This window comes from Dermochelys coriacea, chromosome 10 (assembly GCF_009764565.3).
Source record: "Dermochelys coriacea isolate rDerCor1 chromosome 10, rDerCor1.pri.v4, whole genome shotgun sequence".
NCBI classification, from domain to species: domain Eukaryota; kingdom Metazoa; phylum Chordata; order Testudines; family Dermochelyidae; genus Dermochelys; species Dermochelys coriacea.
The window spans coordinates 120,998-136,992 of record NC_050077.1 but is presented as its reverse complement, the minus strand read 5'-3'; the positions used below and the strand labels follow the sequence as shown (position 1 = coordinate 136,992).

General features: G+C 42.3%; 2 protein-coding genes across 10 annotated transcripts in view; both read left to right on the top strand.

The window, feature by feature from the left end:
• Positions 1 to 5,314: 5,314 nt before the first annotated feature.
• C10H16orf91 (chromosome 10 C16orf91 homolog) lies at positions 5,315 to 6,555 on the top strand. The gene is made up of 2 exons (XM_043494045.1): positions 5,315 to 5,511; positions 5,637 to 6,555. Exons 1-2 carry the CDS (start codon positions 5,483 to 5,485, stop codon positions 5,986 to 5,988), a joined length of 381 nt encoding a protein of 126 aa, XP_043349980.1. The 5' UTR covers positions 5,315 to 5,482; the 3' UTR covers positions 5,989 to 6,555.
• UNKL (unk like zinc finger) overlaps positions 6,499 to 15,995 on the top strand; it is a 129,464-nt gene continuing 119,967 nt past the window's right edge. For 6 of the 9 annotated variants that reach the window (XM_043494037.1, XM_043494034.1, XM_043494033.1 and 3 more), the window contains exons 1-2: positions 6,499 to 6,686; positions 11,813 to 12,022. In XM_043494037.1, coding sequence (XP_043349972.1) covers positions 6,499 to 6,686; positions 11,813 to 12,022 — 398 coding nt within the window. Of the gene's footprint in view, positions 6,687 to 8,701; positions 9,715 to 11,812; positions 12,023 to 15,995 lie in introns of those variants that run through there. The other 3 variants (XM_043494032.1, XM_043494039.1, XM_043494035.1) reach the window with 3 other exon arrangements.

Below are 15,995 nucleotides of genomic sequence, written 5' to 3'. Positions count from 1 at the left end.
CAAAGTTGTGGAGAGTTATACTAGCAAGTTGTCCAGCAGCAAGAACATCATTTGTACATAAATAATAATTACAATTCCTTCCCTTGCTGTGTTTAGCTAACCATGACCATCTGCTAATTCAGGGGTTCTCAAACTGGGGATTATGACCCCTAAGGGAGTCATGAGTTTATTACATGGGGAGTTCTGAGCTGTCAGCCTCCATCCCAAACCCCACTTCACCTCCAGCATTTATAATAGTATTTATTTTTAATTTATAAGGGGGGGGTCGCACTCAGAGGCTTGCTGTGTGAAAGGGGGTCACTAGTACAAAAGTTTGAGACCCACAGTGCTAATCTATAGTACATTCTGCTGAGCCTCAAATCTTCATTTTAGCACCAACCATTTTCCTCAACTTATATAGGTTGTATTGGTGACTTTACCATAACTATTACCGTGTGAAGTTTTCTCCCCTCCCTTGGAAGCCAAATTTAACACAAGTCAGTTGATCTATGGAGCAGGTGCGTGGTAGTAAAAGCAAGTTGCCCTTCTGAAGACCAGTAACTCCATCAAGACATCCAAATGTAGGATGAAGACTATCATAAATCTTAGCTACACTGTCCCTAGGAATCTTTCTGATATCAGTTTGGAAGAAGCTTACCTGTACATCCCCATCAGTTGCATCCAAAATGAAGTGAGCTGTAGCTCACAAAAGCTTATGCTCAAATAAATTTGTTAGTTTCTAAGGTACCACAAGTACTCCTTTTCTTTTTGCAGATACAGACTAACATGGCTGCTACTCTAAATCCCCATCAGTGATACCTTAGAGCTGAACAAAGGACCTGCACTTCTGATACAGAACTTTATCTTTTTATAATATAACAGCAGCCATACTGGGTCAGACTAACGGTCTATCTAATCCAGTATCCTGTTTTTTGACAGTGGCCAATGCCAGGTGCTTCAGAGGGAAATAAACAGAATAGGCAACAATTGAGTGATCTATCCTATTGTTCACTCCCAGCTTCTGGCAGTCAGAGGCTAGGAACACCCAGAGCATGGGGTTGCATCCCTAACCATCTTGGCTAATAGCTTGATGGACCTATCCTCCATAAACTTACTTCTTTTTTGAACCCATTCTAGTTTTGGCCTTCACAACATCCCCTGGCAACGAGTTCCACAGGTTGTCTGTTGTGTGAAGAAGTACTTCCTTTTGTTTGTTTTAAACATGCTGCCTATTAATTTCATTAGGTGACCCCTGGTTTTCGTGTTATGTGAAGGAGTAAATAATACTTCCTTATTTACTTCCTCCACAGCAGTCATGATTTTATAGACCTCTGTCATATCCCTCCTTAGTCATCTATTTTCCAAGCTGAAAAGTAACTCTCTTTAATCTCTCATCATAGTTGCAAGTGCTTTGGAGGATAGGATTAAAATTCAAAATGATCTGGACAAACTGGAAAAATGGTCTGAAGTAAATAGGATGAAATTTAATAAGGACAAATGCAAAGTACTTCACTTAGGAAGGGACAATCAGTTGCACGTGTACAAAATGGGAAATGAGTGCCTAAGAAGGAGTACTGCAGAAAGGGATCTGGAGGGTCATTGTGGATCACAAGCTAAATATGAGTCAACAGTGTAACACTTGCAAAAAAAAAAAAAGCAAACATCATTCCGGGCTGTATTAGCAGGAGTATTGTAAAACACATGAAGTAATTCTTCTGCTTTACTTCACACTGATTAGACCTCAACTGGAATATTGTGTCCAGTTCTGGGTGCCACATTTCAGGAAAGATGTGGACAAATTAGAGAAAGTCCAGAGAAGAGAGGGAAAAAAATGATTAAAGATCTAGAAAACATGGCCAATGAGGGAAGATTGAAAAACATTGGATTTGTTTAGTCTGGAGAAGACTGAGAGGGGACATGATAATAGTTTTCAAGTACATAAAAGGTTGTTAGAAGGAAGAGGGAGAAAAATTGTTCTCCTTAACCTCTGAGGATAGGACGAGAAGCAGTAGGCTTACACTGTAACTAGGAGGTTTAAGTTGGAAATTAGGACAAACTTCTTGTCAGGGTGGTTAAGCACTGGAGTAAATTGCCCAGGGAGGTTGTGGGATCTCCATCATTGGAGATCTTTAAGAGCAGGTTAGGCAAATGCCAGTCAGGGTAGGTCTACATAATATTTAGTCTTTCCATGACAGCAAGGGACGGGACTAGATAACCTCTTGAGGTCCCTTCCAGTCCTATTATTCTATGCTATGGAAGCTATTCCATACCCCTAGTAATCTTTGTTGCTCTTCTCTGTACCTTTTCTAATTCTAATATATATTTTTTTGAGATGTGGCAACCAGAACAGCACACAATATTCAAGGAGTGGGCATACCACAGATTTATATAGTGGCATTGTGATACTCTGTCTTACTAGCTATCCCTTTCTTAAGGGTTCCTAACATTGTTAGCTTTTTGGACTGGTACTATAGATAGAGTGGATGTTTTCAGAGAACTATCCACCATGATTCCAAGATTTTTCTTGAGCAGTAACAGCTAATTTAGACCCCATCAATTTGTATGTATAGTTGGGATTGTGCTTTACAATGTGCATTACTTTGCATTTATCAACATTAAATTTTATCTGCCATTTTATTGCCTCGTCACCCAGTTTTGAGAGATCCTTTTGTTGCTCTTTGCAGTCTGCCTGGGTGTTAACTATCTTTAGTAATTTTGTATTGTCTGCAAATTTTGCCATCTCACTGTTTACCACATTTTCCACATCATTTATGAATATGTTGAACAGCACTGGTCCCAGTACAGGCCCCTGGGGGACACCACTATTTTCCTCTCTCCATTCTGAAAATGGACCATTTATTCCTACCCTTTGTTTCCTGTGTTTTAAGCAGTTACTGATCCATGACAAGACTTTCCCTCTTATCCCATGACTGCTTGCTTTAAGAGCCTTTGGTGAGGGACCTTTAAAAGGCTTTGCGAAAGTCCCCATACACTTTATCCACTGGATCACCCTTGTCCACATTCGTTGACCCCCTCAAAGAATTCTAGTGGAATTTTATCAGTGACCTAATACTAATATACTCACGGGAGGAGGTGACTAATTGAAACCTGCCAATTATGCATAGTCTATCATGCATTCCTATTACTCTTGAAATCCTCCACCATTACTGTTGCATGCCTCTCCCATCTCCTTACGTCTTGAATTAGCTGTAAACTCTTTGGGGGCCTTGCCTGTCTGTTACTGCATCTTTGTACAAGGCACAGCACAATAAGGACTCCAGCCCTGTGGATTTTGCTGTATTGGTATTAATAGGAACAAGTCATGAGCTCATATAGCATGTGCATTGCTGGATAATATGCTTGAGGCATCTACTTTCCAGGAAGATAACGAATTTACCAGGCACTAATCAGTATGAACCTAGTTCATATTATACACCTGGAACTAGTGTCAGCCACATCTCACGACAGTTTTCTGCTCAAGACCATTTAATCAAAGTACACATTTGCATGAACCAGATTTCCACCATTATTTTTATATACAAGCCAGAAAACACCCCACAACCTATTCTCTATCTAAATGGGCACCCTTGATATATTTTTAAAGATATATGGAATAGAATTTAATGTAAGTTTTTATACCGAGCTAACCATGGCAGTATTTGAGTGCTTTGGAGTAGTGCATTAAGCAATGTGACTACACATCTATGATGGGCTGTTTGTTCTGACATCCTCTCCTCTGATGTAAAAGCATGTTTTATTATAAAAGCAGAGAACTCCCTAAAAACATACAACTAGCCATGGCGCTACTCTCAAACTATGTTCCAAGATACACGCTTATCTCACTCCCAGTCTCCGTAAACCTGGGTAAAAATATAAGCTTTTCAGCATGCCTTGAGAATAAATAAGCTTGCTCTGTTTGAAACCCAATGGAAGGAGGCAAGAGAGATATTTTATTGGATCCAGACTTTCATGTCAGGTTGTATACAAGCAGCACTGAAGCCATCAGACTGCAAGCCTCACTTTGGTTTGTGCTGAACATATAGCTGGAATCAACTGTGGCAATACTGGACCGGCAGTTCTGTCCAATGAGCTCTTCATCAAGGAACATGCAAAGAAAACCCCATACTGGGTAAAGTGCTCAGGAAATGCATAAGGAGCCTTCAAGAAGGATTATGCAGAGACCTTGGTGCTTTTGGAAACATCATATCTTCTTTGTCTATATATGCCAATTCTGCCCAGCTGTAGAAAGACCAGAGAAAGAAGGCAGTATCAGTGATACACATTTACCAAAAACCCTTATGCAATGAGTAAATTCATCCCTACTACAATATAAACAAACACATTAATGGGGTAAAAGCCTGAGAGGAAAAAATACTTCGCTCCTTCCATACTCAATTTAGTAAGACCTTATAGGTATAACAAGGTTTACACGTTTCAGAGTAGCAGCCGTGTTCGTCTGTATTCGCAAAAAGAAAAGGAGTACTTGAGGCACTTTAGTGTTTTAAAAAAACTTTTTTTTCCACCAAATGCATCTGATGAAATGAGCTGTAGCTCACAAAAGCTTATGCTCTAATAAATTTGTTAGTCTCTAAGGTGCCACAAGGTTTACATGTGTTGCCAAAGTGTAAAAAGGAGATCACCAATAGGCTAACAGCTATCAATGGGGATGGATAGCAGGAATGTGTCTGGGGTTTGATTCCCAATCCTCATTTGTCAGCAGTGTCCATTCCAGATTCCATGGCAGGTTACTACATAGTCTGATACCATCTCTGGTTTTTCACAGGACCCAAGCTAGAGCCACTCCACTCCCCCCTGCCGCCAATGTCCACCTTCCTGAGGTTAAAGCATAGGTTAGCCTAGCTCACCCTAGAGAAGCTAATGAGGAGTCAGCAAACCAGCTGAAGAATGGGGGCAGGGGTGCATCAGGATCGTTTCCATGGATCTTAAATAAATGAAAATTAGGAGCCTAAATACTTCTGGGTTCTAGGCATTGGGCTACACTATGCCTCTAACGCCCCAGGGACGGACGCTGAAAGCCCCCCGCAGCTAGGAGCACGAGCCTCCTGCCACTCCGCCCCACTTCGGAAACCACTGCAGATGGCTCACCCCATTTCCCGTAAATGTTATCGCCTCTCCCCCTCCCCGGCTTCCTGGTAGCGCATCTGCCCCTTGAACCTTGGCTCGCGCACCCTTTGCCCGCTCTGAGGCCCCTGCACAAACGGCCCATGGCCGTCCCGGCTCCCTTTTCAGCAGCTTGGACCTTCCGACTCACCTAGACAACGGAGGATAGCGGCTTCAGCAGATAGTACGGAGCATGCTCGGACACGTGCGCATGCTCAGTCGTAGCAAGGTCGCTAATTCTGATACGTCACCGGAAGGAGCCACGGCGCAGGGAGGTTTGGGGATCTTGCGTTAGTTTCTCGGCCGACACACGAGATCCGCTCTGTAGACCGGAAGCGTGGAGCACTGCGCCGGACGTGACGCGTAGTGGTGGTGGAACGGGATGAGCCGCGCGATCCTGTGGCGCTGGCGGTGAGAGGTGGCGCGGGCTTGCTCCGTGTGGGGCTTTCCTGGGGCGGGGGTCGGATCCCGCCCGTGCAGGAGACGAGCCTGTGATTCGCTTTACGTCGCGTTTCTTCTTCCTTTTCTCCTTCCAGGCCGCGCCCGCTCTCTTGTCCCTTCTGTCCAGTGCGACGTCTCAGTCGGCAACCGGGGCCCGAGGATGTAGCGGAGTCTGAGAGCTCTAGGCCCATCCCCTTCTCCACCAGCAAAGCCAGCCCGCGGGTCTGGTCTGTGGACAGGTCCATGGGAAGTGACTATCGAAGACCCTGGGTGAAAGTGCTGCCGGTCAGCTTGCTAGGGATAGGGCTGCTGCTCTGGTGCGTTTTTAGGGAGGAGGCAGAAGTCGACGAGCAACTGGGAGCCGTTTTCCATGAGCAGGTGCCAGGCTTGTTAGATGAGACCCCAGAAAACAAAATGCTGCCACCATCCCAACAGGAAAAATGCTGACCTGTGGGAGGGTAGCTGTGATAGCAGGCACCCTAGGAAACTGCTTGTATTCCAGGTGATCTGATGCTGCATTGACTTGCCTGGAAACTCTTGTTTTCCCCCACACATCACTGTCTTTATTCTGCAAGCCTGATTCCTCGTTATCAATGGTAATTCTTGGTAATCCTCATATAACTCATGGCAACAGAGTTAATCAAGTGGACTCTTAAGTCCACTTAGGTGCAATCAGAAGGTTGAATATGTGAACACTGCTGTACTGATACAGTCCATTGTGGACAACCTGTCCCCCATCATCTGACTTTTAAGATTTTGAATTTATTACAATATGAAAGTTAGAAAGATACAAAAATATTAAGCCAAAGGTGACAATGACACTTGGATAATAAATTACTTAGTAAAGCATGGTGAAGATAGCTATATACATATATGCATTATTACTATCAAGCTGAATGTTAACTTCATATTCTGTACTCTATTATTGTGTTAGGTCAGTTCCATATAACTCTTTTAATGCACTGTCAATATGAATTTAATAAATCTGTTTTCTACACTACAGAACTAAACATAGCTCTATGGTGGAGATGGACTTTCTCTGTCATCAGTAGAAAAGATCCTTTTGCAGTAGATGTAACTGAACAGTTCATTCATGAAGGCAAAAAAACAATCCTCTTAATTGTGAAGAGCAAATCAGTATCTGGGTAAATCTAAAATGCAAAATTAATCCTAACTTTTCAGGTCTTAAAATCATACATCCTACTTACTACTGGCTTTTAGAAAACTTTTCCTAGCAAGAGAAGGAGTTGAAACCATCCATTTCTACAGAATTTAAGTTTTCATTTGAAAAACAAAATTAAGCTTCTAGCTTTTAAGACTGCAAAAACTATCTTCCAGCTGTGACTCACATGCATAATGGAAGCAAAACTGTTTTCCTGATCCTGCAGCCAAACCACTCTAGTGTGTCTGCTACTGCTCACAGTTTTACTAAACAGAAAAGTAAACTTCATAGCTACTATTTAAAATGCTTGTAGTTGCAGGGAAACTGGTAGAAATCATGTTGGGCTAATGTTGCGTAAAGCTGTGAGCAACAACCAAAGTTGATCCGATGAAGTGAGCTGTAGCTCACGAAAGCTTATGCTCAAATAAATTTGTTAGTCTCTAAGGTGCCACAAGTACTCCTTTTCTTTTTGCGAATACAGACTAATACGGCTGCTACTCTGAAACCAACCAAAGTTATGTTTTCTGTGGAATCTTGCTGTTGTCCCCTCCTTAGTCTGTCATCTCTCATGGCTAAAAAGTGTCTGGTAAATATTTTAAGTCCAGTTTTTTGGAATCCCAATTAAATTGGTATAACAGTTATAACAAAGGCTGATAGCAATGAAACAAATGAGGTATTTAAGGGCATGTCCTGAAGGAGGTGACAGGGTGGCCATGAACTTCACTGCCTTTAGAATCAAATGCATTTAGTCTTCCTCAAAATACCCTTATTTTTCTCCACCTATCACCCCTTCTTATGTGTGTGGTTTTTAAAAAAGTCCAGTGCTGAGTGGAGTGAAGAACAAACTAAATCTTATATACATACCTCTTTAATTTCATGATGGGTGGTAGATAAGACTCTATGAAGTTTGAGTATAACCCAGCAGCTGTATGTGTTTGTGTTTTTTTTTAAATCACTTCTCAGTGTAACACAATTATTTACCTTTCCAAGTGGTGATTCTTAAATTTTACAGGTTTCAGAGTAGCAGCCGTGTTCGTCTGTATTCGCAAAAAGAAAAGGAGTACTTGCGGCACCTTAGAGACTAACAAATTTATTAGAGCATAAGCTTTCGTGAGCTACAGCTCACTTCATCGGATGCATCCGATGAAGTGAGCTGTAGCTCACGAAAGCTTATGCTCTAATAAATTTGTTAGTCTCTAAGGTGCCGCAAGTACTCCTTTTCTTTTTTTTAAATTTTACACATATACTGTGATATACAGTATGTGGGAAGCTAGTGCTGAAGTTACAAACATCTGAAGATGTGGTACACTTGTGCATAGTAGAAAAGTGCAGTGCTATTTAAAAGTTAATCTTAAAACATACTCTTAATGTGTTTAGCTGTGTAGTAAAATGCCTAAGCCACTGAGCTCCTTTAAATATAAATTAACTACAAACTGGTGTTGGTACCTCCCATATAACCTATAAGAATAAGCACAAGCCTAGGAGATTATTTCTACATCTTTCTCTGCCTTGTCTTAATCTTGTATATTATCAGAGTGCTTTACAAGACCTCATGAAATATTATTTCTGTTTTATAGGTGATAAAACTGAGGCTTAGAGCTGTGACATTTATTGAGTTTGGGAATCAGAAGTAGAATCTTGGTCCCTTAGTACTTGGCTTATGCCTCATTCACTAGACCAGTAGCTCCCTGGGAAGACAAACTTATTCTCTAACAGTAAAATTGGGTTAATACTGCAGAATAAGATGGGCCTTCTTGCTATATGGTTAGCAAGTGGTGGATTTATGACAGGTTTCGGAGTAGCAGCCGTGTTAGTCTGTATTTGCAAAAAGAAAAGGAGTACTTGTGGCATCTTAGAGACTAACAAATTTATTTGCGCATAAGCTTTCGTGAGCTGCAGCTGCATCCGATGAAGTGAGCTGTAGCTCACGAAAGCTTATGCTCAAATAAATTTGTTAATCTCTAAGGTGCCACAAGTACTCCTTTTTGGTGGATTTATGGGTATCCTTAGTTGAAGCCTTGAGGCAGTCTGTGGGAAAGAAGTCTTACACCTGACAGATGGACTGAGTATTTGGCCCTGTCTGTGACTGTAGTTATAGGATCAGCATTAGGGATGAAGTTAAGGGCCAGGGGGAGGAACTAAGTAATGCAGCAGCATCCAGGAGGAGAATATTTAATGTGTAACGTCTTCAAAGAGTAATGGTATTATAATAAGGCTACAACAGAACCACCATTAAAAGTTAACACTCTGAAATACATACAGAAAAGCATATTTCAGGGTATCGCTGTGAAAAAAGATCACATTTAAAAATGTAATGCTTCCCCTGTCCTCTTCTTTTGCCAACATCTAGGAAAGGCACATGACACTTTCAGCCCCTAGGTGGGGGACAGGGAGCAGAGCCGGCAGCAGTAGGGCGGATCTAAGGTGTTGTGAGTAATGTAGGGAGACGGTTTTGGAAGGCCTCATTTCAAGCAGCATGCCGTTGTAGCGAAGGGAGTTTCATTTTTGTGCCTTACCTGAGTCTGCTGCTAAATCATCCCAGTGAGCAAGGAACCCCCCCTGAGGCGTAGCCGTGAGTGATTGCTTGAGAGGCATCGGGAGGCGGCTATGTGTGGCTCTGGCCTCTGCAATCTCATGCATACAAGACCTCTTTTTTTCCAGCGTCCCAAAGCTTTCCAAGCTGCAGAGTTAAAGCAGCCCTGGGCCGCGGTCTCCCTGCGCTGTAAACAGTTTAGCGGTGCGGGAGGCATGAGTTGAGTAGCTCCCACAAAGCCTGTCCGTTGTGGGATCAGCTCCTCCCACCCCAGACTCCCCCTCCATGCCCGGGTGGGGTTTATCCCCCCGGCCTAGCAGGGGACGAGGGGGGCTTCGCGCCGGGCGGGGCTGGGGGAGGTGTCTCTGGCCTGGCAGGCGCCTGCGCTGTGGCTACCGCTGAGGAAGATGCCGTCGGTTTCGAAAGCGGCTTCTCGAGGTGGTGGGTCCCCGCAGACCGAGCAGCCGACGCACTATACGTAGGTATCAGGCCCTAGAGCCACCCTTCCCGCCCTGGCCCTGGCCCTGGCCCTGGCCCAGCGCCGGGCGGGGGCCCTAGGCCCTCTGGTAACGGACTTGGTTTCGCACCCGGCCTGGGTCCAGCGGCCTCATGCTTCGGCTGAGGGTCTCGGGCGGCGGCCGGGAAGGGGCTGTGAGAGCCTGCTGCCCTCCGGCGCCGGATCGCGGCCCGAGAGCCCCTAACTCGCCCGGCGGCCCCGGAAGCCGGCCCGAGTGCCCCTAACGCGACCTGCGGCCTCGCTATCCCCGAAACAGTACCCGAGCGCCCCTAACCCACCGTACAACCCTCTAGTGTTCCTGAAACACCGCCCTACAGGCCTCCCCACCCCCAAGTCACCCCCACCGCCCCGTAACACTTCCCACATGCCCCAATGCTTTCACAGCCCCTAAACAGCTCCTAATTCTCCTTAAACCGCTCCCTTAGCCTTCTATCATCCCCTAAATAAACACCAGCATGCACCCAAGACACTCATAACCCTTGAGACATCCTTAAAGACTTCATAACCATCTCTTCATTCCTTGACACTCTTATACCCCCAGTAACCTAAACTACCCCTAAACAAACAAGAAACATAACGTCTGTGACTGTATCCCAGAAGCTCCTGGATAACCCTGACACCCCTCATAAACATCCCCAATAACTGAATTACCCCCAGCCTCTAGATTACTGGGGATTTCCGAGGTAAACAGTGAAATAACTGCAAGTAACTTCATACAACCTGCCAAAAGCATCACATAACCCCCAGATGTCAATAGTTTGTGCAGTAGCAATCTTCAATAACCAAGCTCCTCCAAACTTCCAGTACCTTCCCTAGTAACTTTTGTATTCTTTTCCATCATCCCTGGTCTTTCTTGTCCCTGGGATAAACTCCCTCTTCTTCATTTCCTGTGCTGTTCCTGTTCACTTCTACCCACCTTCCCTCTCCTGCACGGGCATCCTATAGACTACTGTAGCAGTGTGAAGGAAATTGCAATCTGTCCCGCATCTCTCATGTTAGTGTTCCCAGGATAGACTTCTATGCAATGCGAGTCTGTGGTGTGGAGTTATTGGAGTTAAGAGGCATTTCTAACACAAAACAAAATGTGGTTATTTGAAAAAGTAGCTCTAGTAGGATTATCTAATATAATAGGAGGGAGTCTGAATTCATGTTCACGTAATTTGTTTTGAAGTGCTTGGAACTGCTGTATGATTTTTAAATCCTGTAGACATGATTTTTGACTGCAGTATTTGATATAAATTAGGGCTGTTGATTAAGCATGGTTAACTCAAAACATTAATTGTGTTTAAAAAAATTAATCGTGATTAATTGCACTGTTAAACAATAGAATACCAATTGAAATTTATTAAAGATTTTGGATGTTTTTCTACAGAATATATTGTATTCTGTGTTGTAATTGAAATCAAAGTGTATATTCTTGATTACAAATATTTGCACTGTGAAAGATAAAAGAAATAATATTTTTCAATTCACCCCATACAAGTACTTTAGTGCAATCTGTGTTGTGAAAGTGAAACTTACAAATGAAGATTTTTTTTGTTACATAACTACAGTCAAAAACAGAACAATTTAAAACTTCAGAGCCTACAAGTCTACTCAGTCCTACTTCTTATTCAGCCAATCTCTAAGACAAACAAATTTGTTTAGGGTTAGGCCCTCTTCTTATTTGCAATGTCAACAGAAAGTGAGAACAGGCATTTGCATGACACTTTTGTCGCCAGCATTGCAAGGTATTTAAATAAATGGTATTCTGTTATTTTTTAACAGTGCGATTAATTTTTTAACTGCTTGACAGCCCTAATATAAACGTTATTATTTAAGTTGTGCAACATAGTATACAGCGATTACATTGTGAACTTCAATAGTAATGCATTTTTAATTAAAAATTGTCACATTTAATTTGTAGCTAAACAGTAAAATGTATGTAGAGAATATAATTTTATACAGGATAAAATTGTACACTCTTTCATGGGCTGTGCATGTTAACAAGTTCCTTGTTAATCCTGTAATAAATTTACCTCCAATAGGATGAACTTGTAACACTGTTTAATTTTTTTAGGTATCTAAAGGAATTTAGGACAGAGCAGTGCCCCCTATTCTTGCAGCACAAGTGTACCCAGCACAGACCATTTACCTGTTTTCATTGGCATTTCCTAAATCAACGTCGTCGTAGACCCATTCGAAGGCGTGATGGGACTTTTAACTACAGTCCAGATGTTTATTGTACAAAATATGATGAGACCACAGGAATCTGTCCAGATGGAGATGAGTAAGTTCCCCCCCCCCCAGTCAGTTTGACATTTGCAATATTATCAGTGACTTTATGTACAGAGATGTACTTTTGGTTAGAGAATTGGTATCTGGTAAAACTTGCTGGAGTTCTGAGAGATTTCCTCTAACTTTTATTTGCTCAACTAAATTTGTTAGTCCCTAAGGTGCCACAAGTACTCCTCGTTCTTTTTCCTCTAACTTTAAGTAATTTCTCAGATTTTTGGTGAGCACAGAATCATAGGTTTAGAAAGGGCTGCAAAGCCCTTGTCAAGGTGTGGGATTTGTTGTTTCTAAATCATCCAAGACAGAGGACTATCCAACCTCCTTTTGAAAGCCTCCAGTGAAAGAGTTTCCACAACCTCCCTAGGCAGTCTGTTTCATTGTCCTACTGTTCTTACAGTTAGGAAGTTTTTTCTCCAAGATTTAATTTAAATCTCCTATGCTGTAGTTTGAACCGATTGCCCGTCGTCCTGCCCTACATGGTGCAAGAGATCAACTTTTCTCCATTTTTTTTTTTTTATGGCATCCTTTCAAGTGTTTGAAGACTATCATGTCCCCACTTAATCTCCTCTTTTTCAAACTAAACATACCCAGTTCCTTCAGCCTTTGGTCGTATAGCTTGCATTCCATCCCTTTGATCATCTTTGTCACTCACCTCTGGATCCTTTTCAGTTTCTCTACATTCTTTCTATACATTGGTGACCAAAACTGGGCACAGTACGTCAGCTGAGGCCTAATCAGCACTGAGTAGAGCGGTATTATCATCTGCCATTACTTGCATGCTATGCCTTTGTTAATGCAACCTAACATTGTACTTGCTTTTTTTGCAACAGCATTGCATTGCTGACGCATGTTGAGGTTGTGATCCACCACAACTCCCAGATCCTTTTCAGCAATGCTGCTGCCAAGCCAGTTATTTCCCATTCTGTATTTGTGCATTTGATTTTTCTTCCCTAAGTGTAGCACCTTACATTTGTCTTTGCTAAATTTCATTTTATTGTCTATAGCCCAGTTCTCCAGTTTATCAAGAATCCTCTGAATTTTAGAGCTATCCTCCAAAGTGTTGGCAACCCTCCCCTCCCAGCTTTGTGTCATCTTCAAATTTGATCAGTATACTCTCTATTCCTACATCTGTGTCATTAATAAAGATGTTCAACAGCACCGGACCCAGAACAGATCTATGTGGAACTCCACTTGAGACCTCCTGCCAATCTGACATAATTCCATTAATAGTTACTTTTTGTTTGTGGTTGTTTAACTATTTATGAATCCACTTAGTTCCACCAAGCCTGTGTTTCTGCAGCTTACTTATGAGACTGTTATGTGGGACTGTGTCAAAAGTGTTGCTGAAGTCCAGCATTCATATTATTCATATTCATATTATGTCCACTGCATTCCCCCCATCCACCAAACCAGTTACCTTGTCAAGAAGGAAATTAAGCTGGTTTGACATGAGTTGTTCTTAGTAAATCCATGCTGGCTGCTACTGATTAGCTCTTCATCCTCCAGGTATTTACAAATTGAATGTTTTATCCATTGCTCTGGTAACTTCCCAGGTATCAAAGTCATGCTGACTGGTCTGTAGTTCCCCGGATCCTCCTTTTCCCCCTTTTTTAAAGAGGGGCATTATGTTAGCCCAGTGGTCCCCAACCTTTCTGTGGGAATAGCATATTCATATTCCCACAAGACTATGGTGGGCGCCAAACACCCTGCTGCCAAAATGCCGCCGAGAAGTGGCCGCGGAAAGAAGTGTCGCCGCCAAAATGCCACCAAGAAACGGCAACGCTTCTCGGTGGCATTTTGGCCAAAGGTTCTCCAGCGGCCGCGCTTGGCGGTGGCATTTTGGCAGCGTGGTGTCCTGCGGGCACACACAACTGCCCCAGCGGGCGCCATTGTGCCCGCTGGCACCGCATTGGGGACCCCCTGTGTTAGCCCTTCTCCTGTCTTCCAGGACCACTCCTGTCATTCATGAGTTAGCAAATACTATTGTCAGTGGCACTGAGATTTCTTCAGCTAAGTCTTTCAGTACCTTGGGGTGAATAGCATCAGGTCCCACTGATTTGAATTCATTCAGTTTAGTCAGAAGATCTCTGACATGTTCTTTATTTATCCCGATCTGCATCCCTTTCCCTTTATTGTCTGTGGTAACTTGGCTAGATGTCCGGTCACATGTTGTTTTTTTGTGAGAAGACTGAATCAAAGTAGGCATTGAGCAGCTCTGCCTTCCTATTATCTTCCATTACCAGCTCACCTTCTCCATTGAGCTGTGAACTCACACTGCCCTTGATCTTTCTTTTTTCTGATATATTTAAGGAACCCCTTCTTGTTGTCTCTAACATTCCTTGCCAGCTGTAACTCTTTGCCTTGGCTTTCCTGATTTTTGTCTCTAAATGCTCATGCTATTCCCATATCATCTTCCTTGGTGACATGCCCCTCCTATTTCTAGGGTGACCAGATGACAAGAACAAAATATTGGGACACATGGGGGGACAGCCACAGGCTCACCCCCCGACCAGGTCTGGCTCTAGGTTTTTTGCCACCCCAAGCAAAAAAAAAAAAAAAAAAAAGCCGGAGTGCCGCCAAAGCAAAATATTGGGACAAATAGCGTAGATCAGTCTGTATGCGGGACAAACAACTAAATATTGGGACGTCTGGTCACCCTGCCTTTTCCTGCATGGTTCCCTTTTGGTTTTTAGATAGCTAAAAAGCTCCTGCAGTCACATTGGCCTCCTGTGGCTCTTTTTATATTCCATCTGCATTGGAATAGTTTGATGCTGAGCCTCTAGTATTACATCTTTTAGGAACTGTCAGCCCATTTCAACTCCTTTTCTAGCTAATTAGTCTCTCCATGGGACCTTGCATATTATTTCTCTGAGTGGATGAAATCTGCCTTTCTGAAGTCCATTGTCCTTGTTTTGTTGTTCTCATGTCCTCCTTTTCATAGGATCTCAAATTCTATCCGATCATGATCATATCCTCCCAAGTTCCTGACCTTCACATTCACAACTAATTCATCTGTGTTGGTCAAAACCAAATCCAAAATGGATGACTCCTACTTGTTTCCTCAGTCCCCTACACATGCTAAGAATTTGCAGGACATATTACGTTTTGCTGTAATAGTCTTCCAACAGATAACAGGGAAGTTAAAATCCCCCATTAATCCTAGCTCATGTGTGTTAGCTAATCTTGTTACCTGCTTGTAGAATGATTCATCCACTTCCTCTTCCTCATTTGGTGGTCTATAATAGACCCACATAATAACATTGCTACTGTTCTTTTATAATTATACTCTTTTATAAATATGTTCTGTTTAGGGCCACCTAGTGCAGATTTCTGCAGTTTTGCAGTGTCACACTTGGGGCACAGGAATCAGTGCTAGCAAATCCTAATGAAGTATTAGGACCTAAAGACTGTATTTGTGTAATGATTATTTTAAAGCACATCTGATATGTAAGAAGTTGCTTTTCTGTTAATGTTAGTTCAGTTACTTTTCTGGCTGTAGTTAGCCATAAAATTTATGTACTGTAAATATTATATGTGTGTTTTCTATGCAGCAGGTAATAGATTTCCTTCCTGTGTTGCAAAGTTTAGGAATATGAATTGTTTTTGAGATGTAAACTGTATAAGGAACATGCTTATAATTATTAAAGTTTCTGATAGAAATAACAGGAATATTAGTTCTGGATGGTGAGGCTTTTTCTGGGATCTAATTCTTGGTAAAATAATGTCTGTGGAGATTTATGTATCCAAGTTTCTAAATTATATATACATTCATTAATGAGTTTTAATTTTGTAAAGTTTGGTGGTCTGTTTGCAGTGTTTGGTGTGATGATTTCTGCCAATATTGTAACTATTCGGTCATTTCAGTGTGTGCTTTTTCTCATTTTTAACTGGTTCTTGATTTTCTTTTTCCTAAAAGTAAGTTTTATATTCAGTTGAAGGGATGTATCAATCAGTCCATAATGAAAACT

Coding starts and splice junctions, on each gene's coding strand:
- C10H16orf91 (XM_043494045.1), top strand. CDS start 5,483: ATGAGCCGCGCGATCCTGTGGCGCTGGCG. Junction 5,512..5,636: donor GCGATCCTGTGGCGCTGGCG/GTGAGAGGTGGC, acceptor TTCTCCTTCCAG/GCCGCGCCCGCTCTCTTGTC.